This window comes from Physella acuta, unplaced genomic scaffold (assembly GCF_028476545.2).
Source record: "Physella acuta isolate Inbredline_101_S28 unplaced genomic scaffold, ASM2847654v3 ptg001141l, whole genome shotgun sequence".
NCBI classification, from domain to species: Eukaryota; Metazoa; Mollusca; class Gastropoda; family Physidae; genus Physella; species Physella acuta.
This window is the reverse complement of record NW_026732658.1, coordinates 46,546-73,564: the sequence shown is the minus strand read 5'-3', so window position 1 is coordinate 73,564 and position 27,019 is coordinate 46,546. Positions and strand designations below refer to the sequence as shown.

General features: G+C 38.5%; 1 protein-coding gene across 1 annotated transcript; it reads left to right on the top strand.

The window, feature by feature from the left end:
* The first annotated feature begins 633 nt into the window (after positions 1-633).
* Positions 634-21,922, top strand: LOC131956257 (ankyrin repeat and SOCS box protein 3-like). The gene is given in 9 exon segments (XM_059320683.1): positions 634-773; positions 1,663-1,805; positions 2,711-2,895; positions 3,396-3,603; positions 15,690-15,844; positions 15,846-15,868; positions 16,650-16,797; positions 18,940-19,101; positions 20,626-21,922. Coding segments are annotated over 9 exon segments (1,206 nt in total). The 5' UTR covers positions 634-765; the 3' UTR covers positions 20,800-21,922.
* The last annotated feature ends 5,097 nt before the right edge of the window (positions 21,923-27,019 follow it).

Sequence of the window (27,019 nt, the reverse complement as noted above, 5' to 3'; positions counted from 1 at the left end):
CACCTTTTCGAACCTTCAGGTTTATGGGAAAGATGAAGTTGAATGTATTTGCTTTTTAAAATTTTACCTCAGCCGCCTTTACTTTCCTTAACGTGCCAGGTACCCGTAAAAGCTGATTAGACTCAGCGACGTCATACGGACTCAAAGAAGGGGATTTGAACTCGCGACTGGACTTCAGCCATTCACTTTAGTTTCTGATCACTTCGTTTTTTATACGGTAATGTGGAAGTGGTTAGTTAGTTTATGGGGGGGGGGGGGGTAGTGATGCTGTTATATACTAGCAATAATTCGTGGTAATTTAATAAAATTGTATTTAAGAGGCCTATGTATTTATATTTTCATCTGTTCTTACAAAATGTTCATGTCTATGTCACGAATTCGGATCTTAGGGCTTTTAAATGTTTTCATTACTTACACGCTAAAAAAAAAGTTTAAAATAATTAAAATACTAAAGGAAATTCAAAAATTTAAAAAATTTGAAGTTTTATGATCAAAGGGAAACAATTGTGTTTATTATCAGTTTTGAAATTTAAGTTTGAATTACTTCCCTTGCCATTTCGCAACACAGCCCTGAATCTAGGTCAACTCACGTGCCCAAGGTGAGGTCTAATTTTAGCACAGTCTGCAGCACATGTTTACAGCTCACTTTAAGGTGTAAAGCTGAAGAGCATCGTTTATTGTTCCACCCAGTACTTGTCTACTAGACACCATGAGCAAATATTTAAAAATAGATTTATAATTTGTCTTCTTGGTTCAACTTTTCTAATGAGCAGGTATGTGTGTTTACGTTTTAGCAGCTGGCTAACCGGACTTAAGGTTTTATAATGTTCTCTGTTACACTAACACACCAAGCGTATGCTACTCACGACCATACCAGCACAATAACACACTACTCCGCTAACACACTAACACATGAAATTATTAACACACCAACACACATTCACAACAAAATACCAACACTGACAATACACTAGCAACTGACCTCATTAACACATGGCCAACCCAATACACAAACATACTAACACATAAACAAACCTTCTCAATAGCATACGAACACACCACCAACTCATGTAACCATCACGCTTGTCCCAGTATACGCGTCTACAGCTTATGCCAAAATTAAGGTACGTTTTTTGGAGTACTTTCTTTATTACGGAAAACTTCGCTTTTTTGTTATATGGAATGTCTCTAGTTGTATAAATTAATATGGTAATAGTCGCAAAATGCAACAGAAATTAGTTATTGAAATTAAGAACGAAGAAGAATAAAAAGTTTTCGAAAAGCGACAATTCAGCGTCAATGGTACTGTTGCTTTTATCTTAGTACTGACCTCTTAAGTTGGTACTCCTTAAATTGGCACTGTCCCCTTAAATTAGTGCTGTCCCCTTAAATTGGCACTGTCCCCTAAAATTGGTACTGTCCCCTTAAATTGGTACTGTCCCCTTAAATTGGCACTGTCCCCTTAAATTGGTACTGTCCCCTAAAATTTTTAATTGATACTGCCCCCTTAAATTGGTACTGTCCCCTTAAATTTTTAAATTGGTAATGTCCCCCTAAATTTTTAAATTGGTACAGTCCCCTTAAATTGGCGCGGTCCCCTTCACTTTGTCCCGATGCATAATGTCCCCACCACTAATAAAATCCCCCCCCCCCACCCCACAGTGTGCTCACTGCCGTGCAGGCCAACAACCCACGGGCACTCACCCTCCTGCTCAATGGACACAGGTCTAGCTGTGACGTGGACAAGGCCCTGATCTACGCCACACGGGAGGGCTTTGCTGACTGCGTGTCATGTCTACTCAAAGGTTGGTCTGTATCTGGTTTAACGTTTGGTGGGTTTGTGGGAAGGTTTGGTGGCATTGTCCAGGTGTTTGTTATCTTGTGTATAGGGCTGGGGAGTAGGTCACCGACCAGTTCTATGGCTCATGCAGGTTTTATTGAGCCGTAGAACTGGTTGGTGACCTACTTACCAGCCGTATTGGGCAAATTTTAATACACCGTTTGAAGTATTTTATCATTTTATTTTTGTTAAACAAAACATTCATTAACACACTTACAACACAGGTCATTTAAGCGTAAGCTTATTTAAGACTTTTGTTGTGATCATAAACTATTGGTGACCTTTATGCTAAAGATTATCTAGGAATAATTTCCCGACGTCTGTAATTGGGTGTCACGCTTTAAAATATTATTAATTTTACTTTTAATAATAGTTTGGTAAATCAATTTTAGGTAAAAGTTTAAGTTCAATGGGAAATAGCTGTATAAAAGCTAAATTTTATACGCCAGTCCTAGTTGTTTCCCTTGGTATGATAAAATCCGAAATAAAAATAAAAACATTAACAAAAGAGGACGACACTATTTGTTCTACATGTACATGAGCTGTGTGTGTTCGTGTGTGTGTGTGTGTGTCTGTGTGAGTGTGTGTCTGTGTGAGTGTCTGAGGGTGTAAATGCTTGTTTATAATAGCCAATACACGGTGGTGGTGGTAGTGGTGGGATACATTTTTTCAGTGAGCTCTACAAATAAACTGTGTGGTCGGCACTATGCCTAGCTGCCTTTCCTTTCACTGACGTGAGTCAGGTATCCATCAGAGCTGGGTCGACGCAGGGAGGTCTTTCGGACTCGATCCCTGGGTCCTAACATTTAGCTGGGGTAAATAATTGATTTTTTTTTTATCAAACAAAAAAACGAGTTCGCCTTTCATCAGCTGGGGGTGACCCCGATACCTGTGACCCCAGCGGCAACACCCCCCTCTACCTGGCCGTCCAGCTGGGCCATGATGACGTAGTGGCCATCTTGTGCCGGAGCGGGTCGGACGTGGATGCCAGAGGAAGTGGACAGAACACGCCATTGCACGTGTCGGCAAGATGGGGCAGGGATGAGTGTTTGGAGGTGAGCAGTCACTGGCATGTGTGTTTGTTTTTTGTAAAACACAATGTGTGAGAGATAGAGGGACGGGAGAGAAAGATGTAGAGAGAAAGATAGAGGGGTAGAGAGAGAAAGGAAGAGAGAGAGGGGTTGAGAGAGAAAGAAAGAGAGAGCGAGAGAGGGAGAGAGAGAGAGAGATAGAGAGAGAGGGGCGGGAGAGAAAGATGTAGAGAGAAAGATAGAGGGGTAGAGAGAGAAAGGAAGAGAGAGAGAGGTTGAGAGAGAAAGAAAGAGAGAGCGAGAGATGGAGAGAGAAAGAGTGAGAAAGAGAGAGAAAGAGAGAGAGAGGGAGAGAGAGAATGAGAGAGGGAGAGAGAGGGAGAGAGAGAATGAGAGAGGGAGAGAGAGGGAGAGGGAGAGGGAGAGAGAGAGGGAGAGAGAGAGATAGGGATAGAGAGATAGGGATAGAGAGAAAGAGAGAAAGAGACCGTTTAGCTCCTCACATCTTGTCTGCTACCGTTTAGCTCCTCCTAGCTCAAGGCTGCAACCTTAACGCCAGGGACTCCAACGGTAGCACAGCCTTGACCTTGGCTGTCCGCAACAAACAGTACTACGCCATCAGCCGGCTGATGGAGGCCGGATGTGACGTCAACATAGCTGACCATCAAGGCCGGACAGCCCTGCATTACGCCAGCCACACGGCTGTGGCTGTGGAGAAGCTGTTGAGAGCAGGTATGTTGGCTGTGTTGAGAGCAGGTATGTTGGTTGTAGCTGTTGAGAGCAGGTATGTTACTGTAGCTGTTGAGGGCAGGTATGTTGGCTGTAGCTGTTGAGAGCAGGTATGTTGGCTGTATCTGTTGAGAGCAGGTATGTTGGTTGTGTTGAGAGCAGGTATGTTGGCTGTAGCTGTTGAGAGCAGGTATGTTACTGTAGCTGTTGAGAGCAGGTATGTTACTGTAGCTGTTGAGGGCAGGTATGTTGGCTGTAGCTGTTGAGAGCAGGTATGTTGGTTGTGTTGAGAGCAGGTATGTTGGCTGTAGCTGTTGAGAGCAGGTATGTTGGTTGTGTTGAGAGCAGGTATGTTGGCTGTAGCTGTTGAGAGCAGGTAAGTTACTGTAGCTGTTGAGAGCAGGTATGTTGGTTGTGTTGAGAGCAGGTATGTTGGTTGTGTTGAGAGCAGGTATGTTGGCTGTAGCTGTTGAGAGCAGGTATGTTACTGTAGCTGTTGGGAGCAGGTATGTTGCTGTAGCTGTTGAGAGCAGGTATGTTGGTTGTGTTGAGAGCAGGTATGTTGGTTGTGTTGAGAGCAGGTATGTTACTGTAGCTGTTGAGAGCAGGTATGTTGCTGTAGCTGTTGAGAGCAGGTATGTTGGTTGTGTTGAGAGCAGGTATGTTGGCTGTAGCTGTTGAGAGCAGGTATGTTGGTTGTGTTGAGAGCAGGTATGTTGGTTGTGTTGAGAGCAGGTATGTTGGCTGTAGCTGTTGAGAGCAGGTATGTTACTGTAGCTGTTGGGAGCAGGCAGATATGTTGCTGTAGCTGTTGAGAGCAGGTATGTTGGCTGTAGCTGTTGAGAGCAGGTATGTTGGCTGTAGCTGTTGAGAGCAGGTATGTTGGTTGTGTTGAGAGCAGGTATGTTGGTTGTGTTGAGAGCAGGTATGTTGGCTGTAGCTGTTGAGAGCAGGTATGTTACTGTAGCTGTTGAGAGCAGGTATGTTGGTTGTGTTGAGAGCAGGTATGTTGGTTGTGTTGAGAGCAGGTATGTTGGCTGTAGCTGTTGAGAGCAGGTATGTTACTGTAGCTGTTGAGAGCAGGTATGTTGGTTGTGTTGAGAGCAGGTATGTTGGTTGTGTTGAGAGCAGGTATGTTGGCTGTAGCTGTTGAGAGCAGGTATGTTACTGTAGCTGTTGAGAGCAGGTATGTTGGTTGTGTTGAGAGCAGGTATGTTGGTTGTGTTGAGAGCAGGTATGTTGGCTGTAGCTGTTGAGAGCAGGTATGTTACTGTAGCTGTTGGGAGCAGGTATGTTGCTGTAGCTGTTGAGAGCAGGTATGTTGGCTGTAGCTTTTGAGAGCAGGTATGTTGGCTGTGTATGTCACTTTGATTTAACAATACTTTGTGATGTAACTCTTGGTATTTTAGTTCGGGGTTAGTCTCATAACACATACAAAGGTAACGAAGTTAGGTTGCCGAGAGAGTGGATTCTAATAGTAAAATATCAAAGGGATGAGAAACAGATTTGTTGGTGTGTGAGGGGGGTTGGGGCAGTTTTTAAGTTTTGTCCGCTCTTAAGAAAAAAACTGAACACTGTGTTTAATTAAACAATTGATCGATCTCATTGGTCACCGGGGATCATTTTCTGTCGTACATTCAGAAATCTCTCAAATCCTTTCTCCAAGGTAAATAAACCCAAGTTGAAGTAAAATTGATAAAATCCCTTAAGGGGTCACCCATAAACGATGTCACACTTTTTGGAGAGGGGGGCGGGTTTCATATAGTGTGCCGTCACACTTTTGCTTTAAAAAAAAAGTAATGTTAGAAACTGAATTTTAATAGTTATCTCACTTTTTAGTAAACTGTTTTTTAAAAAGAAACATTTTATATGCTATATGCTAACCTAGCTCAGTCAATATTTTAGAAATAAATCGATGTTTTAAACCAGGGGTCTCCAAACTTTTCAGTGCGGGGGCCGCATTAATTAGCAAATATCATTTCCGGGGCCAGTTTCGTCCAGGCATCTCTTTGGGGGGGGGGGGGGGGGGGCAGGGGCTACATATGTCCCCGGGCGCCGACCTTAGGGGGCGCCAAAATGGGTTGTAAAAACAAATTAAAATGTCAATTTAGCTGCATTTTTGCATTATAAATAGTTTGAAGGGGGGGGGGGGGGGGTGCAAATCGAAAGTATGCGGGGGGGGGGGGGTGCAAATTGAAAATTTGCTCCCGAGGGGGGCGCCAAATTGAAAGTTTGTCCCCGGGCGCCGGGAAGGGTCGCTACGCTTCTGCCCCCCCTCCCCACCGTAGAACATATACCACCTTTCCCTACTCCCCACCCCCCACGAAATATAAATTATACAGAAATATATATAAATTTCAGCGACTCATCCATTGCAATTAAAAAATGGCGAAACTTGCATGCATTTTCACTGTTTAAGTCACAGTATTTTCATCAATGTCTGAAACAAGGCGGGCTACATTTTCAAATTGTTTTGAATTTTCTGTGCAAAGTTCCTCAACCACCTCCAACAAACATTTTTCCGTGGATAAAATATCCCCGCGGGCCGGATGAGAGGACCTTGCGGGCCGTAGGTTAGATACCCCTGATCTAAACTACAATCGTTGAGACAAAAAGATTGGCTTACATTTCGTGATAGAAGCGTACCGTCTCGGTGGAACTATCGTTTCAACTATTGTGACTTTCATTCTCATATAATTCTAATAGAACGCTGTTCTAATCTAATAAAAATTATCGTGCAGAACTTTACGCTCAACCAATCGTCACAGTCTGCTGGTTTCAAACATTTCAAGTATGAGCTAATTAATGGAGAAACAAAACTAATTAATTGTAATGATTCGCAGGCGTGTACCCAGAATGTTGATACGAACTCAACAAAGCAGACACGTAATGTGTAGATTTTAAATTTTTTATAGCTTTGTTATTGTTGTTATCAGTAATCAGTAACAGTAACAGTTGTTTGACTAGAAATAAAAATATTGACGAAGAAAGCTTTTCATCGCCAGGGGTAGTTACAATTTTAAAAAATTAAAAAGTAAGACTGCAAAAAATTCAGAACTTTATCGTTTCTGTTCGTGAATACAAATGAAACAATAAAAAGTGTATCAAATGTTCTAATTTAAATAATGTTTGGTATTAGCGAAATTTAGATTGTTTTGAATGGCGTTTTGGTTCTAAGTAAAAAAAAATTAAATTTTTAGTGGTTAGTGATCAAACATTTTGTGAAGTTGCAATTACTAAAATAGAGCCTGCATTATTTGCACGTAATCTCATTAAATTAATTACGTTGCCCAGCAGTAGTGTATACCAGGGGCGTAGCTAGGGGGGCGGGGGTACGGACCGCACCGGGTGACACCATTTAGGGGGGTGACACCAAGGCAAAAAATAGCAAAATATATAGAGAAAAACTTGAGGGGAGGGGGGTGCAAATCGAAAGTTTGAGGGGGGGGGGGGTGCAAATCGAAAACTTGAAAGTTTGTCCCCGGGAATGGTCGCTACGTCTCTGGGGGGGGGGGGCACCATTAAGTGCCGCACCGGGTAACACCCGACCTCACTACGCCACTGGTGTATACTCATAAAATCTAGCATACTTTTGCACAAACATTGAGCCATAGGTTCTTAACCTGGTCTCGATCAATCCATTATTGGAATGTGTTAGTGCGGACAGAGGAACTATTAAGAAGGGTTCGGTGAACCCTTTGTTACAATCTACCGAAACATCGGCGTTCTTAGCCCTTAGTTGTCTGGGGGTCAGGGACACTCATGGTTGCTAAACCTAAAAGATACGAGTTGGAACCCTCGATGGGGGGGGGGGGGGGTCGGCGTGGTCGAGTCGCTAAAGCTCATGGTTGCTAAACCGAAAAGTCTCGAGTTCGAACCCTCGGGCAGATGGACAGAAAAGGCTGAAATCTGAGTCAATGGCCTCAATGGCGCATAACCAGTTGACACGTAATCCTTAATTGTGATGGAAGCATGGTCGAGTCGGCAAAGCTCATGGCTGATAAATTCGAAAAAAAAAAACGTCTCGAGTTCAAACCTTCTGGCAGATAAGGCTCGATCCCTCCCAACACTAAAAATTAAGAACGAAGAAGAAGGAGGAACCCTCGAGCAGGTGAGGCTTGACAGTTGGGGACAGCCACTCTTCTAGGAGAAACAACTCCAAAATCAAACAACATTTGCCTTATAGTTTTGTTGGACAAAGGTTATAGAAGCAAATCCAAAAAGAAAAGCAGGCTGAAATCGGAGTCAATGGCCTCAATGGCGCATAACCAGTTGATACGTATCTTTAATTGTGATGGAGGCGTGGTCGAGTCGGCAAAAGCTCATGGTTGTTAAATTCGAAAAAGTCTCTGGTTCAAACCCTCTCGAGATAAGGCTCGATCCCTCCCAACACCAAAATTTAAGGACGAAGAAGAAGAAGCCACGTGTAAAGCATACATTTTGTTAAATTGTATCACTTATTTCGTCTAGTAGCTATGTAAAATTGATGAGTTTAATTGACTAAATGGCACGTTCTTCAACTGACCAGAGTGTAGTGATATAGATGTGGATCGACTTAATAAAATAAAAACGCTTAGTTACGATGAAAGAAGGCAACTACATATCCAAATGTTGTATAAGTATTATAATTTTTCAGCTAGAAGATTTCGCGCCATAATGTGCACTCTTTCGTGGCTATTTTGTTATTTTGTTGATAATTCCAATAAGTCATCAAAATGTGTCAACATAAAAACGTAATTAACGTTTTTCTTTGTGGAAAATTAGATGATAAAAAAGGATTTAAAATAAATAAAAATTGTTTTAGATTATTATGATTATTAATGTGTGTGATATACATTTAGAAATTTAATAGTATTAATAATTTAATTTTTACGCTGTATTTTACTTTAAAACACCATACATTTCGAACATCTAATCAGCTTTATTAAAAATAAAAACATTATGAATCTACAAGGATATTTTAAGTATAAAGCAATTATCTAGTGACTTGAAATTTCAAGTCGAAAATAATATAATTAAAAAAAAAAAAAAGAAAATAATGTAATCATTGGATCAAGATCTAGGTCTAAATATATGGTATAAGTATTTCAAGATTGAATTTACAATAAACCCCTTAAACATGAGCCTCTGACAAAAACCAACTGAACTATAAACCCTCGAATTATGTTTATATTATAAGCAAATAATTTTATAATGAGAAATGAACGTTTTATATATATATATATATATATATATATATATAATATATATATATATATATATATATATATATATATATATATATATATATATATATATATATATATATATATGAGTGTGTGTGTGTACCTGTGTAATTTTCTATTAAATTAAGTGATAAAATGTGACATAAGTCACATGAACCAAGGATAAAGGCTAAACAGCACGGTCTATGGATGTTACAATCAAAACAGTACCTCTATTTTTTTTTTCACAGCTGTTTAAGCTTTAAAAAAAAACCTAACGAAAGTCTACCGAACGAGATGGATTTTATGTAGTAAACATACACTTTTACTAGTGTCCGCAGCCTCCCCCCTCCCCCCCCCCCCCCCGAAAAATGTTGACCGCCCCCCCCCCCTCCCCCCCCCCCCCCCCCCGAGAAAAAAGTCTGGAAGAAACACTGAAAAAACACATTCATATGAATCCATGAATCTAGCCTTTAATAACTAGAAACGAATAAGTCTAATGCGCAGTACATGAATGCTTGATGAAATTAGCGAGGCGAATAACGATAACTAGGCTATTAAACTTCTGAAACAATTTATTTTGATTATACGTTGCAAGTGAGAAAATGTAAAAAGTCAAACTATTTTTGTAGAAGTAAAGTTCTTTTTCGAATCTGACGGTCCATTAGGCATGTGAAGTAGTTTTCATCTGTTTCTGTAGTTTGGCATACGAAAGGATAGTGTGGCCAGACTAGCCGCCTTTACTTTTCCTTACGTGAGTCTGGCACTCATCAGACCTTGATTGTCTCAGAACCATTCGGATTCCCTGTATTAGAATAAGAGATTTTCCGGTAAGCAGTTCTATGTTCTGCCATACGACCACGGCATGCCAATCTTCAGACGTGTAACCTATTCTTGAGCTGTCTCAATGTGACCTTTCATCTTTTATATGAATATTTAGTTTCTGCTATGTTTATGTTTTCGGATCACTACTAACCTAGGGACAAACGATTAATTCGCGACGGAACCTGCAATGTCATCACTAGCAGAAAATTTGATGTCACTTGCAGATTTTACTAAGGCATCTTGTACAAATATACATTATGTAAGCACTAGTTTAGAGACCTTATGAAAGTGTATGAGGAAAAATTAGCTGAATAAATGTACAGAAAATATGTGAAATCAAAGCAGACAAAAAGCTTTTATAACATATATTGCTATCCACAGTAGTGAAGTAATAAAGGCGTTAATATAATCGGCCTTCTTAATAAGTTACTTACGTAATTCCTTGTCAATTATTTTAACTCCTTACTATGTCTCTCAGTTATACCGACTTGTTAAATAAAAAACGTGCGCATTATTTAGCGTTGATTCCATGTGTAGTTTTCTGTCATATTATTCTTGTATTTAAGCACGTTAATTTGTAGATAGTTTCTTGTAGGTCACTGTTTCTTACATTTTTATTTCTGTATTATCGAAAATAGTGATCAACTTTATGCCTATTATTATTTTTTTAAATTTTTTTTTCTGTATTTGCTAACGTAGTTAGACTCATTTAACAAGTATTTCTTTTATTATTTAATCATCTCTGCCATTTTATTTTCTTGTTGCTCTATAACATTTTTATTTCTTTGCGTCTCGCTGTTCCACTATTACGGCCATCGCGTTTACAAAAGGTTCGATATTTTGTCATAAATGTGACCAATATAACAATAATTACAATAAATTCATCTTGAAAATCGTGGACAAAAGCGTTTTAGCTCCCATATATATATTACATGTTATCTTGTTTTTAAAGATAAAAAAATATTTCAAATTGTTTTTCGGTGAAAAACTATTTACGTTAACTATGTTTTTTAAGGAAATGTTAAATTTAGATATGGAATTTAACAATAAACGTATGCTGAAAAAGTACTTTCTTTTTCGCTTTAAAACTTTAAAAAAAAATTCATAAAAAACGTTTTAATAACAAGCTTTTATGTAATGATGCACTAAAAAGTAGAAAATAAATTATAGACTACTATTTAAATAACTATAAAGAAAAGCGTGGGTCACTTTAGTATCTATTGGATACCTTTACTAATGTTAAGGAAGACACCCACGCTTTTCTTTATAGTTATTTAAATAGTAGTCTATAATTTATTTTCTACTTTTTAGTGCATCATTACATAAAAGCTTGTTATTAAAACGTTTTTTATGAATTTTTTTTCAGTACTTTACATGTTTTATTTACAATAGGGTTACATGACTAAAAACCATTGCGCGCCTACTGAACATCACGTTCAGTAGGCGCGCAATGGTTTTTGAACGCAGCCATTACGTGATGGCGCAGCTATTGAAGGTGATGACGCGTGTGGTGTGGTTGGCTAGACATGCCTACTAATTCGGTCCAAATATTAATTAATTAATAAAAAATTAATTAGGCATCCAATTAAGTCAAATTTAGTTTCAGATTGCATTGTCTTCATGTCTTGACCCACGTGCCAACTGTGAATCGTATCGGTCAAGTAGAACTGTCTGAATTTTCACTCCTGCGTTTCCGTCTAGACAGACAGACAGAGGAAGTGAGTTAAATAAAAGCTTGTAAAAAAAATTCATAAAAAACGTTTTAATAACAAGCTTTTATGTAATGATGCACTAAAAAGTAGAAAATAAATTATAGACTACTATTTAAATAACTATAAAGAAAAGCGTGGGTGTCTTCCTTAACATTAGTAAAGGTATCCAATAGATACTAAAGTGACCCACGCTTTTCTTTATAGTTATTTAAATAGTAGTCTATAATTTATTTTCTACTTTTTAGTGCATCATTACATAAAAGCTTGTTATTAAAACGTTTTTTATGAATTTTTTTTTCAGTACTTTACATGTTTTATTTACAATAGAGTTACATGACTAAAAACCATTGCGCGCCTACTGAACATCACGTTCAGTAGGCGCGCAATGGTTTTTGAACGCAGCCATTACGTGATGGCGCAGCTATTGAAGGTGATGACGCGTGTGGTGTGGTTGGCTAGACATGCCTACTAATTCGGTCCAAATTTTAATTAATTCATTAAAAATCAATTAGGCATCCAATTAAGTCAAATTTAGTTTCAGATTGCATTGTCTTCATGTCTTGACCCACGTGCCAAATGTGAATCGTATCGGTCAAGTAGAACTGTCCGAATTTTCACTCCTGCGTTTCCGTCTAGACTGACGACAGAGGAAGTGAGTTAAATAAAAGCTTGTAAAAATTGCAAAAGGCATTAAAAATTTAGTTGTTGGTGAATTAAATATTTACAAAGAAAGACATCATGTGTAAAGTCTCAGGGATATCATCCAAAGATCTTTCTTTGATGAAGCTCTGAGTCAAACACAATCACACCATTCTATAACGTCTATCAGAGTCAATCAAAGATTTTTACAGGCTGAACCACGTAGAGCCTAGCCCCCACTTGACCAACAAGATTCCCCATCAGACTTGTGTTACTGGGGTTAAAGTCCAACAACTGACAGAGCCCCGTGGACTGGAACCAGTTGAAGGCCAGACAAATCCGAGTGTCCCTGACCCCCAGACAGCTGAGGGCGCAGAACGTCGGTGTTTCTGTAGTGATTGTGACAATGGGAGACAGACTGAGTACCGTGTCGTCGTACCCTCTGTAGTCCGCTTCCATGGGGTCCATGTACGTCGACATAGCTTCCAGTTCACAAAAATTAAGAAAGTTTGTTGTGTACCTTAAAAAATTGAAAACTTACAGACACAATTATCTCCAAACAAAACACTTTCAAATAATAATAATAAATAATGAATTATATCCGTTTATCATAGTGTGTTATGATGAGTATCAGTTGATCTTAGTGTACACAATTAGGTATACCATCTGATCATATTGTGTAATGATTTATATCGGTTTAGCAGGAATAGGGTTTTAAAGGATTCATATGTTGGTTGTTTAAAATAATTGAATGCTTAATCGATCTTTATAGTAGATTAATGGAGTTACCTGATTAGTCTAAGAAAAGTCCCCAACACTGGAGTTGTACAGTTCCAGATAAAAGTCCCAGGCCCTAGAGGATCAACCTGCTGGTAGCATACGTCACCAGACACCAACGGGAACCCTGGCATCAAACGCGGGTCTGTTCTAAACACATCGATCTTGAAGTTTTCTAGTCTTGTGGCCAAACTATCGAATCTGGGCAGAGATACAATATTGTTTTACTAATAACTTTTGAAATAGATTCTACACATCTTATGAACAGTTTCGTAAATATCAGTATATTTCCACAACTCGCGAATCCAGTCTTTGACTTCAGCAATCACTAACATGTTAGCTGGGAAAAGCCTAGGTTATGTAAGTTATGTTTAAAAAGAACTATATGCTACGGTAAACATTTTATTTCATGTTTCATGCATCTACATAATAAAACGTGTCTAAAATGTATTGTAATAACGAATCTATTAAGCAAAATATTTGGCAGATTATTGTTCGTATACACTAAATAGAAAAAAAAATTATTTATACTGCTGGTAATGAATAGAATTATGAAATGTATCTATTTTTTTGTAAAATCTTCAAACGAACTTCTCAAAACTAGTATCAAAATGTACTAATCACTAAGACATTTTCTAACATAATATGATAATAAAGTGACACAACCATTTAGAATATCAAACAATTATTATATATCCAGTTTACTACTTGCAGTCCCGGCTAGGCCTTGCACTGGCCTATGATAAAAACTTTTCTATAAAGGGTCGTTGTTTATGTACTTATCAAGGATCATTGTAGTTGTATGCACAGTTAAATTGAACAAGATTAATGGAGATTGTTTGACCACATGTTAGTTCATTTAACTCAATACTTGGATGTATATTTATACCACATATTTATTCTATTAGAAGATATTTTATTAGAAAATTACACACGAAACCTGTAAAAACATGCAGCGTATGCTTCGGTCATATATAACATACACATTTTGTGTATCGAATCTGGTATTTTCCCAGTTGCCTACCTTATTTCAAGTTTGCGTCGCAAAACTAAATGGATACATACAATAACATTAAATCACAATAATTTCCAGTAAATTGTATGCGTTTGTCCCTTAACACACTTCAGTTCAGTGTTTCATTCAGATCTTTTTTGCTTGATATTTCCGGAAGGGGCGAGTACTAAATTTTCCGGGGAGGGGGCGGACAATAGTTAAAGTATATATTTTCTGTATAAATTATATTTCGTTGGGGGGGGGGGGTAGATGTTTTTCATCTGTATAAATTATTTTTGAAGGTAATCAATCGAATGTAATTTTCGCTTACCTGTTCGTGAAAATAATGTTGTCGACCAGGTACCACACCTGTAGGTCAACAAGCCACCAGCTTGGGTTCTCACTTAAAGTGTGAGTGCAAACATATTTCGTTGGGTCTCGGTTTTGTTACCGTCATTTCCATGACTAGCAATGGAATCATCGGCATACGTTGAACTTTGAAAAGCAGGTTTGAAGAGTGCAGCATTCACCAAGGTCTGTGAATCTACAAAATGGCTTACGCCGTAAGTTATGAAAACGAAGATGGTATGGTAAAACATTTTCTAACATTCACACGTCTCTTCTGCTAGACTGTGTTTTCTGAAATGAGCATGTTTTCGACATCATACACTGTTAGGTCACGTTTGGCGGATTTATTTTAAGATGTTCCGATAGCTCCTGTGGTACACAATAATTAATGAGTTGCCTAGTTATTAGAGAAAAAAACAAGCATTTCTGTAACGTTATATACTTCCTATCATAACTTGAAAGAATAATCGATCACTCATTCTACGTGCCTCGATGGTTATCATGCGCCATGCCCTATTTTAGGGGTCTCCAAACTTTTCAGCCCTAGGGCCGTTTTAACTATTAAATATCATTTCGGGGGCCAGAGTTCCTTACATGCATCTCTTTGGGGTGGCGGTGTCCCCCCCTGCCCTCCCCCTCCCCCAACGAAATATAATTTATATAGAAATATATACACATTTAAATCCCCCCCACTCCAGGAGAAAAAGTCTGAAAGAAACACTGTCGGGGTCGACAACACACTCGAGTTCCAAGTTTATTATCCTTGGGCAAATACAAAAACACACCCGCCATTTTTTAAACTTATCTCTGAGGAAGTCATTTGCTTGCAATTCAATGGACCTCCATCTGCAGTTTATCTGGGGCAACTGGTTACAATTGCTTCAAATGAGTTTTGAAACAGTCTCACTTCTTCTGCCTTTGAATCCTAGTCAGAAAACCGCTACTGAAACTGCAGTTGGAGGTCCTTGATGATCTCGCATACAAATGATGTGGGGAACTCAGCTGTTGCTTCAGCCATAAAGACCTTGCACTGCTGAAAGTGCGTCAAGTTGTTGCCCTGTACTTGTTCCAAAACATGGAACAGCTGTCCAGCGACTCATCCATTGCAATTGAAAAATTGCGAAACTTGTTTGCAATTTCCACTATTTGAGTCACAATGTTTTCTTCAATGTCTGCAACACTGCGGGCAATGGTATTTGCACCTAAAGATACATTTTCAAATTGTTTTGAATTTTCGGGGCAAGGTTTCCTCAGCCACCTCTAACAAACATTTTTTTCCGTGAACAAAAAGATCACCGCGGGCCGGATAAGAGGACCTCGCGGGCCGCAAACGGCCCGCGGCCGTAGTTTGGAGACCCCTGCAAACGAATTAAAGGGCATTTTTGAAAGGGTCTTGACGGCTTATTTTTTATTTTGGGGGGGGGGGGGGTGGGTAGGGGGGTCTGACGTTTTGTGACAATGTGTGGCGGTTGGCAGGAAGGGAGGGGGTGATAATAATCGTTTATAAAATACTGATGTCATTTGTGGATTAACCTCCCCCCCCCCCCTCAATTTAACTATTGTCTCAAAAATACTTTCCACGTACTCCAGGGGCGGATGTGAACGTCACTGACCAAGATGGCTGCACGCCCCTGCTGATGGCCGCCACTGAAGGTCTGGATCACGTGATACACAGCCTCTGCCAGACGCCAGGAGTTGATGTCAACATAGCCACACACTCCAGCAGGAAAACACCGCTACATATTTTTAGCTTATAAAGGACACATCAGGTAAAAACGGTACAAATTACACTTCGTACTGGACATTTTTGTAGTCATAGTAACATTTTCTTAGAGTTTCAATGTCACAAAATCAACAGATGAACTGTTAGTCATTTATTCGATGGAACTGTAGTTGCTGAAAGTGCAGTTTACATTCGTCATTCGCTCTTACAGCAAAGATAATCTAAATATATTGAAATGACGTGTTCATAGTTTCTTTTAGGCATCTCTTCAAGGGGGGGGGGGGGGTCACTGCCCCTACCTGGATTACTGCCTCCATCCCCTCCCCCCTCTCCCCTCCCCCCCCCCCGCCCGGACGAAATAGACAATATCTTTTTCGATATAGACATCTTTTCCCTTTTGGGCCCAAGACACATGGGGCCGCCACAGAAAGCTCCATCCACTTTTGTCAGTCTCCAACAATTTTCCTGGCAGTCCCTAATGACAGTCCTGCCTCTGCCAGCTGCTTCCCCCCCCCCCCCCCCCGCCGTACACCTCCACGTCTCTCTTGGCCTTCCCTTCTTTCTTTTTCCTTGAGGCGTCCAGTTTAGCGCCATTCCTGCGATGTCTTCGGAATTCATTCTTAGGACTTGCCAGCTATATAGTTTATAATAAAAACGTATACTTTAACCAGTGTCCGCCCTGCTTTTTCCAGAAATTTAAATGCACCCCCCCCCCCGCTTAAAAAAGTTCACCCCCCACCCTAAGAGAAATAATGTCTTAAAAGAAACACTGCTCACTCAGAGTGCATGGCTGTCGCCTGAATCTCCATACTTCCAATGTCACCCAGGTGTGTCAACGACCTGATAGCAGCAGGGGCGGACATCAACCTACCTGACAAGGAGCAGAAAACACCTCTGTGGTACGCCGTTGCTAAGGAACGGTATGACATCACGGCACTGCTGCTGCGGGCCAATGGGATGGTGGACACCTATCAGGTACACTCAGCTTTCTGGCACTCAGCTCTCTGGTTACATTTATGTTTGAGCGTGTCAAATATTTACACAAATGTGAGTTGGTTACTGCATCTCACAATGATGAAATAAATAATAGCGGATTACATGTCAGAAACAAATACAAGATTACATACCGAATTGCATACCAGATTACATACCAGATTACATACCGAATTACATACCGAATTATATACCGAATTACATACCGAATTACATACCAGAATACATATCAGAATCACATACCAGATTACATGCCGAATTACATACCATATTACATACTATATTACATACAAGATTACATACCGAATTACATATCATATTACATACCAGATTACATACTAGATTACATACCGAATTACATACCAGATTACATACCGAATTACATACCGAATTACATACCATATTACATACCATATTACATATCATATTACATATCATGTTACATATCATATTAAATATCATATTACATATCATGTTACATATCATATTAAATATCATATTACATATCATATTACATACCAGATTACATACTAGATTACATACCGAATTACATCCCAGATTACATACCATATTACATATCATATTACATACCATATTACATACCATATTACATATCATATTATATATCATATTACATATCATATTACATACCGTATTACATACCATATTACATACCGAATTACATACCGAATTACATACCAGATTACATACCATATTACATATCATATTACTTATCGTATTACATACCGTATTACATACCATATTACATACCAGATTACACACCAGATTACATACCATATTACATGCCAGATTACACACTATATTATGCACCACTAAAGTAACATATACAAACAGGTTCAACTAGAATACAATCCATTTGACAGCGAACTTGTTTTACCGTGAATGGAAGTAGACGGTAAGGCCAGGCTCTGGGACCATTTATATTTATGATTTTTGAAAAGTAGAACATATTCAGGTTGACCAAGTTGCTAGTCCGTCTGACTTCATACCAGAAGAGCATGGTTCAAATACGGAATGGATTAGAACTAAATACCTGTTATAAATATTTATCATTCAAAACATTTCTATTTATTATGGATTTGAATCGGTTCTTTTTTCAAAGATTTTAAAAAAGATTTTATAATATATATAACTATATTAGTCTATATCTATAATATAACGCTGGTAGTAGTGTGTCAATCCTTCCTACCTTCCTTTCTTCCGACATCGCTATAGATTTTAGAACCATAAATGTAAACACCTTTTATTTATATATTTTATTGCACAAATTTACATTTTTGAACAGCTCCTCTGAATTCATATTGACATGTCCAATGCAAACAGCCAAATTTGACGGTGGCCTTGGTCTCCTCAATTTTTGCATTAAGACTGTCATTGTGGGTAATTGGTGCTGGGAACTTGCCAGCCTTGTTCAAACCCGGCCCTAAAACACTGGAAATTTGACGGGTCAGAGACTCAGAAGCAAGGAAGGCGTAGTACTTCTTGTCTAATTTTTACTTTCTCGTATACGAAGTATTAAGAAAGTCTTGTAATCGTGCAAAAAAAAATCGAGATTTTTGTAGATCTCGACAAAAAAAATCGAGATTTTTGTAGATCTCGACGTTTTACTCCTCCCTGAGTCGGAAAAAACTTAGTTTTGCAATCTTGTCCGTATGTCTGTGTGTGCGTGTATGTGTGTGTGGATGTCTGTAAACACGATAGCTTGAGTACCGTTACAGCTAGGTTGATGATATTTCGTTTATAAGTATTATATCAAATTTGTAGATCCATAACAGCTTTTGAGCCATTTCCGATAACCGGAAGTGGAACTTTTTCTTCTTTCAATTTTTTAAAAGCCTTTTACTATATATATATATATATATATATATATATATATATATATATATATATATATATATATATATGTATGTATATATATATATATATATATATATATATATATATATATATATATATATATATATATATATATAGTTTGTCTTGTGTGCCTGTGAGTCTGTATATGGCTGTGTATGTGACTGTGTTCGGGTGTGTATACCTATACCCGCATACAGCGCCAACTATCCATCTATCGGATGCACATGCTCTGCCCTCATCTATCAGTGCCCTCTACACGGCGGTGACGACACATGCCCTGTGAAGATTGCCGTTCAGCTGAAGCTTGTGAAGATCTTGAAGCTGTTCATCCTGAGCGGCTACGACAACCAGCACATGAGGGAGGCACTGAGGGTGCCAGAGACACAGGCACTCTTCGTCAACAACCAGGTCTATGTGTGTGTGTGTGGGGGGGGGGGCTTGTTCATGCTTGTTTTTGTGGTCCTGTGTGTGTTGGGTAGGGTTCATGCTCGTGTTTGTGGTGCTGTTTGTGGAGGATCCTGTGTATGTGTGTAGGGGTCCTATGAGTATGTGTGTGTTTTTGTGTTTGTGGATCATGTACATGTGTGTGGGGGTGGGGGGTGGTTGGGGGGGGGGGGGTTCCTTTTGTGTTTCGGTACTGAATTTGAGTCATATACCCATCCAGTTAAGTTTGACCCCCCAAACCTTCAACATCATCAGAAACTTCTACATCATTTCTTGAATGTAAATGTTGCCATTAGCAATTATATTGGTGTGATGAAATATTTTGATCTTTGGCGAAAATGAAGTAGAGTTCATGCAGAGTTTCTTCCAGGCGATTTTTACCCCCCCCCTCCCCCCCCCCCCCCGAACGAAATGAAATTTATATAATTTATATAGAAAATATATACTTTTAACAGTGTCCGCCCCCCCCCCCCCCCGAAGAAAGTTTACCGCCCCCCCCCCCGAAAATTTCAAGTGCCCCCCGGAGAAAAAAGTCTGGAAGAAACACTGAGTTCGTGCTTTTGACATGGGATAGTGTTGTCAGAAAATGACCCGCAGCATTTCTTTTATTCAAGCGAGGGACTCCATCAGAGTTTGGACTTATTTTGATGATAATATGATAGTGAAATCGTTTTAGATAAGACCTTGTGCTTATACCGGTACTGTAAGTTAATGATTTCACAAAACACTCAGTCTTGTTATTACATGAGTGATTATAGCATTATGTATCCTCAGTGGCGTAGCGAGGTCGGGTGCGGCACTTAATGGTGTCACCTTCCCCCAGAGGCGTAGCGACCCTTCCCGCTGACAAACTTTCAATTTTCGATTTCCAACCTCCCCCCCCCCCCGCCTCACACTTTCGATTTCCACCCCCCCCCCCCTCAAACTTTCGATTTGCACCTCTTAAGGACTATTTAACACTCGAATTAAACACTTAATTTTTCTCTATATATTTTGCTATTTTTTGCCTTGGTGTCACCCCCTTAAACGGTGTCACCCGGTGCGGTCCGCACCCCCGCCCCCAGCCCCCCGCCCCCTCGCTACGCCTCTGTGTATCCTGCAGACCTTTACGTCTTACAACTACTAACGCGAAAGTCTCGAGTTCGGATCCCAGGTTCGAATTTGGAGGACGACCCGTGAGACCACCTTGGTCTGATGGGTACCAGACTTAAGTTAGGGAAACAAAGGTGGCTGGGTATAGTCCTGACCACACTATTCCCTTGTATGCAGAGGTCATTGAAATAGATGAACTCTACTTCATTTGTACAATATGTCTTCGGCACGAACGAGAAAAGATTATGCTGATCCTCTCCAGGCCTACAAAATAGTTAAATAAATGGCTTATCTGCTTCAAAAAACGAGAGCTCTTGTAAAAAAAAAACAACCAAAGAACTTATTAGCTACAATAAATATGCGATAATATTAAACCGTGTTTTTTTATTTTCCCAGATCAGCCATTGGCTACTTCACGCACAGGAAGTGACGTCACTCCGTCAAATTTGCCGGAAATGGTTGCGCCATCACTTGGGGTACCGTTTGTTCATGGACATCTCAAAGCTTCCCCTTCCCCAGAAGATTCTAGACTACGTGTGTATGAAAGAGCTTGAAGCAGTTGCCGTGTAGCAGTGATAGATTGCAAGATGCCACGGTTGGATTAAGCTTGAGGTGTAATACAAATTGGATTCAATGTTAAGCTATACAGCGGCTTCTTTGAAGTGTTAAAAGGCTTTGAAAAGTTATATTGTCACGTTGGTTTTTGCATGCCGTGTCATTGTACAGTTTATACAGTGTTTTGATACAATGTTTGATACAGTGTTTAACAAAACTGAACTCGCCGAAACTTTTCCAAACGTCTATGTGTCCCAAAGAGTTCTCACTTCTATTCATTTTAAAATCAAGTCGTCTATTGCTTTTAATTTTTATCCGTCCAGTGTCCATTTACATTTTGATGTATTAAGGCTACACAATGCTAGTCTAGTTCAAGTCCAGTTCGAGAATAGGGCTGGTAAGTAGGTCATCAACCAGTTGTATGGCTCATGCAGGTTTTATTGCGCCGTAGAACTGGTTGGTGACCTACTTACCAGCCCTATTGTCTCCCACACTCTCAGTGTTCTCAAGATATTTTTCAGGCAGGAATATAAGTACCGACAAGTCATGGTTTGGTCTAGATATACGTAGAATCATCAAACTAGGTGAGACATTGTGCCTAGGCCATCTGCTGGCATAAGGCTACTCGCCTGAAGCTCAACTATTTTCCCAACTTGGCCACCCATATCCCATATTTGGCCACCAGTGTTTGCGCTGATCACTCATGGTACCAAGGCCATCCATTTTCCCAACTGGGCCACCCATAGTCCGTGCTTGACCACCCGTGTTTGCGCTGGTCACCCATTGTCCCAAGCCTTCCTGTTATCTCCGGGTAGCAAAAACCTCCCTAAGACCATCAACATAAATTTTCGTTCAACTAACATTTGAAAATATTAGACATTCTCTCGATTTAGAACACTTCAATTTAATTTCTGTAAACACTGCCATTGCAGCACATTGTAGAAACTTTTAACAAGCTACGACATTGTTCTTTAGCCTGGAATGGTGTCCTATAGTCTGAAAATAGCTAAAAGAACTATATTGTAGCACTTAAAGTACCAGTGAATACCAACAGAGATGGCTGATGACTCTCTGTACCCCAGAATTGAGACCTTGATGATGCTGGATTTTGAACCATTTAAAAAAAATAATTTGTTAGTTGTTGTCGGAATAATATAAAATTCTTAATTTTTATGAAAATAGCTAAATAAAAAGAGTATTTTTCAAATAATTTTGTTCAGGTTGTGAGTTTTTAATTCTTATTATTGGTTGATGGTGAAAATGGTTTCTGATGTCATTCCGGGGAGGGGGTCATGTCCAGAGGAATTTTGTTACCGGGATCGGGTGGGGGAGGAGGGGGGTGTTTGGTTGCGCTTATGGTAAAATTAGTAATTAGTGAAATGGACCAAACTTGTAAGACAACACGTAAAAATCCATGTAATTACAGTCTATGTTATAACCTTACGGTTGTAAACGGGCTATAAACCTCAAACACCCAATTGCCTTACTGTTTATTCACATTCACGATTAAATGGGACAGTGTGGTCGAATGGTAGATAATCCACCCATCTCTGATTGAGTGAGGATGGGGGGGTGGGGTCATCAATAAATGATGTGACGCTTTTTTGCCGAGTTCCCCATGTCAGGTCGGCCATGTCTAGCGGTCAAGACTGCTAACCCTCCAGCATTGTTTCTTCCAGACTTTTTTTGTACGGGGGGGGGGGGGGGGGGGCTCTTGATATTTTCGGCGGAGCGCCCCCCGGAAGAGATGCCTGGAAGAAGCTCTGCCTCCAGATCTAATCCGGGTTCAAGTCAGTCGAACATCCTGGGTCTACCCAGCTCCGATTCGGACCTAACTCACGTTAGGGAAAGAAAAGTCGGCTGAGCATAGCGCTCACCTTACTGTCGGCGTGGTCGGATGGTAGCACTCACGACTACTAACTTGAAAGTCTCGTCCATGAGTCCACAACTCATAGATACCTAACTCGCATCAGGAAAACTAAGGCGTCTTGGAAAATTGTTAACTACACAATCCCACTGAGTTCCCAGGTCATTGAAACAGATGAACTCTAACTCTGCCCATAGTTTCTCAAGCACGAACGGGAAAATGCTGATCTTGTACTGGCTTCCATATGTTGATATCAGATTCTTACAATCCTTACACGATTCCGTGTACCAATCTAACCTCATAAGTCATACTTCTTTACACTAAGTAAAAATAAACCGGGAGTGATCTCCCCTAAACTTTCTCGAATATTCTTATATAACTCGGAATATAGACATGATTTTTAAGTACTTAAACTTTTAAAAATAGAATAAAATCTAGTAGAAAAAAGAATTGCGCACCAAGCGAACTGCAAAACAAAATGTGTATAATAGTGTGCAATATTATTAGTACTTTATAAATTTACATGCGTTTTTTGAGAAATCGAAAATTACTCAAAATTTGACAGAAGGTAGAGAATTAGATTTTTTACTTACGTGTGAAATTTCATTTATCTATCTGAAATAATACTCAAGTTACAGGCTTTTGAAAAATTCAAAGTAGAAAAAATACAACTTCCGGTTACAGGAAATCGCTAAAAAGTTGATACGGATCTACAATTTTGATAAAATACTTATATATGAAATTTCATCAACCTAGCTGTAACGGTACTCAAGTTATCGTGTTTACACACACACAGACACACGCACGCACAGACACACACACACACACACACACAGACATACGGACAAGATTGCAAAATTATGTTTTTCCGTATCAGTGATTTTTTTTTGCACGATTACAAGACTTTCTCTATACTTCGTATATACGAGAAAGTAAAAAAGTCCAGAGTAACCAGTTTCTACACAAAAAATTACTCTCTATGTTCGCGTCATCATTTCATGCATTCCTTATCTCTTTCGCACTAACTTTCTTTCGCACCTCCCAAACCCAACTCATAATAATAATAGTATGTTCCTATTGTTACTCTTCAGATTAAAGTTATTTGTAAGCACATTAGACATCTTAAAAACACAGAACCAACACAGAGATATATACGAAGACGGCTGACAACGAACGTATAGAAACTTTTTTTTATTGTACTTTTGAACATTTAATTCGAAATTTTAACATTGTGCTTAATACACTTGCAAAGTATGCCTAACATTACAAATACATAAAGAATCAAAAAAAAAGAAAGAGTGAAAAAAAAATATAAAAAATGTCAGAGAGGCTAACTGCTACCGAAAATTATCAGACATTTATTTTTATAAATTTTAGACATACGTTATTTAATCACACAATAGGTTTTAAGATATTCATTTTATGAGATCAATTCAGTGGCGTAGCTAGGAGTTTTGGGCCCCTATGCAAAAAGTGTTAGTGGGCCCCTCGATTTGCACCCCCCTAAGACTTTCGATTTGCACCCCACCTCAAACTTTCGATTGCCACCCCACCCCCCCCCCACAGACTTTCGATTTGCACCCCCCCCCCTCAAACTTTCGAAAAACGGCCCCTATTTGCCTTGGGCCCCTATGCTTTGCTTTAAGCTAGCTTTACGGTAGCTATGCCACTGGATCAATTGCTATAAGATTTAAAAAAAAATGTTTCGTTGAAGTGTTCAGCAGATAAACATTTTAAACCGAAATAAGAATCTAGCTTGGTATTTACTTCATTTTAATTTTATTTACAATCATTTTATAATTTTAAGTTAAAATACATTTTCTAGGACTTATATCAAAAAGATCAAAATATATGTTGAAATTATTATTTTCAATTTTTTAAATTATAAAAAAATATAAATATGTATAAAAGCGTGTTATAGAAATATTATTTTCTGAAGACTGTAAAACATTTTAAATTACTAGAGAATTTGGAGCTCAGCTTGACATATATGATGAAATTAATAGATGCAGTTGACTGGTATAATGTAGTCGTCAGGCTTATCATAAAACCATAATCGTCACTTACGTGTATCGAAACCATTTCTTCAACTACTGTTAGTGGTGTAACTATTACAACAAATGATACACAAATAGCAATCATCACTTTAATTGCTTTAAGTTCTTTTTTTCCTTTTATTTCACTACAAGCCAAATTTTTAAATTTGTTCGAATTGAACTTAAGTTTTAAAATAATTAACGATGTACACAATATTATTATTACTAAAGGCACAATAGCAATCAAAAACAATCTATAAGATTCAAAGATGTGATTAAAATAAAACGCATTCGACAGTGATGAAAGAGACAGAATGTCATTTGAGAGAAATTTACTACAATAGCCAGCAATGAATTTATTTTTAACCGTAGATATTATGAAAACATAAACAGCCAATAAAATAACAATAGATTTCATACGTCTAGGCTTACACAATTTAGAAACATTGAATGGCATTGATACGGCAAGCAACCTCTCAACGGAAATCAATGCTACAATTTGATAACTAAAAGCAGAAGAAAAAGCAAAAATTATTTTATTATTTAATTCCATTGCACTGTTATACTTTAAATCATTAATAACCCCATACGGTTTATATATTATGTAACATTGTCTAATGAGGCCAGAGCATGAGAAGATCAAATCAGAAACGGCCATAGAAAAAATAAACACATTCGTTGAAGAGTTCAAATTCTGGCGGTAAACGATCACCATGGTAACAGCGCTACTGAATATCCCAAATACTACAGTTAGTGCAAAGATGACAAAACTCAGTACATCAAAAACAAAGCTTTCTACATCAACTGGCACTTCTTCTGTAGGCGACACTGTTGTAGGTTCTGAATTAAGTGTTTCTGCTTCAAAGATTTTACCATGAGACATTATGGCTGAGATTAGAAATGCATATTTCTTATTTCTGAAAAATATCAGGCATAGCAGCTTCCTGTATATATGCATACACACACACACACACAGATATATATATATATATATATATATATATATATATATATATATATATATATATATATATATATATATATATATATATATATATATATATATATAATACTAACGTGCCCGTCAGCGCGATGATGCGGTCTCAAATGAAAGTATGATGTAATATTTTAAGAGGGTTCCAACATTGCGATACAAATCCTATAATCTTAGACGCGTGGCCGTGTTTTCAAAAACCTGAGTTATTTGAAACATATCCTGCGCTATATCTATAGCAGGGGTCTACAAACTACGGCCCGCGGGCCGGATGCTTATCCGGCCCGCGCAGATATTTTTGTTGGAGGTGGCTGAGGAGCTTTGTCCAGAAAATTCATAACAATTTGAAAATGTAGCTTTGGGTGCAACTACCGTTGCCTACCGTGTTAAAGACTCAAATAGCGAAAAATGCAAGCAAGTTTCGCAATTTTTCAATTGCAATGGATGAGTCGCTGGACAGCTGTTCCACCTCTCAACTGCTTGTGTTTATTAGAGGTGTGGATGAAGACATAAACATCACACAAGAGCTGGCTTTTATGACTCTGTTACCGGAGAGGATATATTCAATGAGTTAAAAAAAACATTTGCTGATTCAAACTTAGACTGGACTAACCTCAGTTACCTGACTGCTGATGGAGGAAAGTGGCATAAAGAAAGGCTTGATTGACAAGCGGAGCAGATGTGTAATGAGAAAAACATTCCCAAATTTTCATGGCGAAAGGATGAAAATTGTAGAAATGCATTAAAGCCAAAAAAATCTACAGAAAAAAAAAATACATAAAGACGTTAGAACAGGGGTCGGCAACCTGCGGCCTCGCGAGCCGCATGCGGCTCTTTAGATGTCAGGAAACGGCTCGCCAGTTCTATGATTATTATATTATTTTATTTTCATAACTCATAAAAATATTATACTGTAAAAAAAAAAACTTAAAAAACAAGATAAAAAAAAATCATAAAAACGTTTTAATTACAAGCTTTTATGTGAAAGTATCCAATAGATACTAAAGTGACCCACGCTTTTCTTTATAGTAATTTAAATAGTAGTGTCTAATATTTAGGAAAAGACCCACGTTTTTCTTTATAGTTATTTAAATAATAGAGTATAATTTATTTTCTACTTTTTAGTGCATCTAATATATAAAGCTCAGTTCTGTATGTAACGCATATGTTTGTCGTTGGTCTTCGATGGATTTAAGTGTTATAATATTATCGTGCGCATTTGTCTAAATTTATGAGTTAAAAAATTACTATTGAAAGTGTTGGGAAATAATTTTCATTTTTCAAATTATTGTAATAATTGTCGGCATGTTCATTCAACACAAGTTTTAAAAAAATATC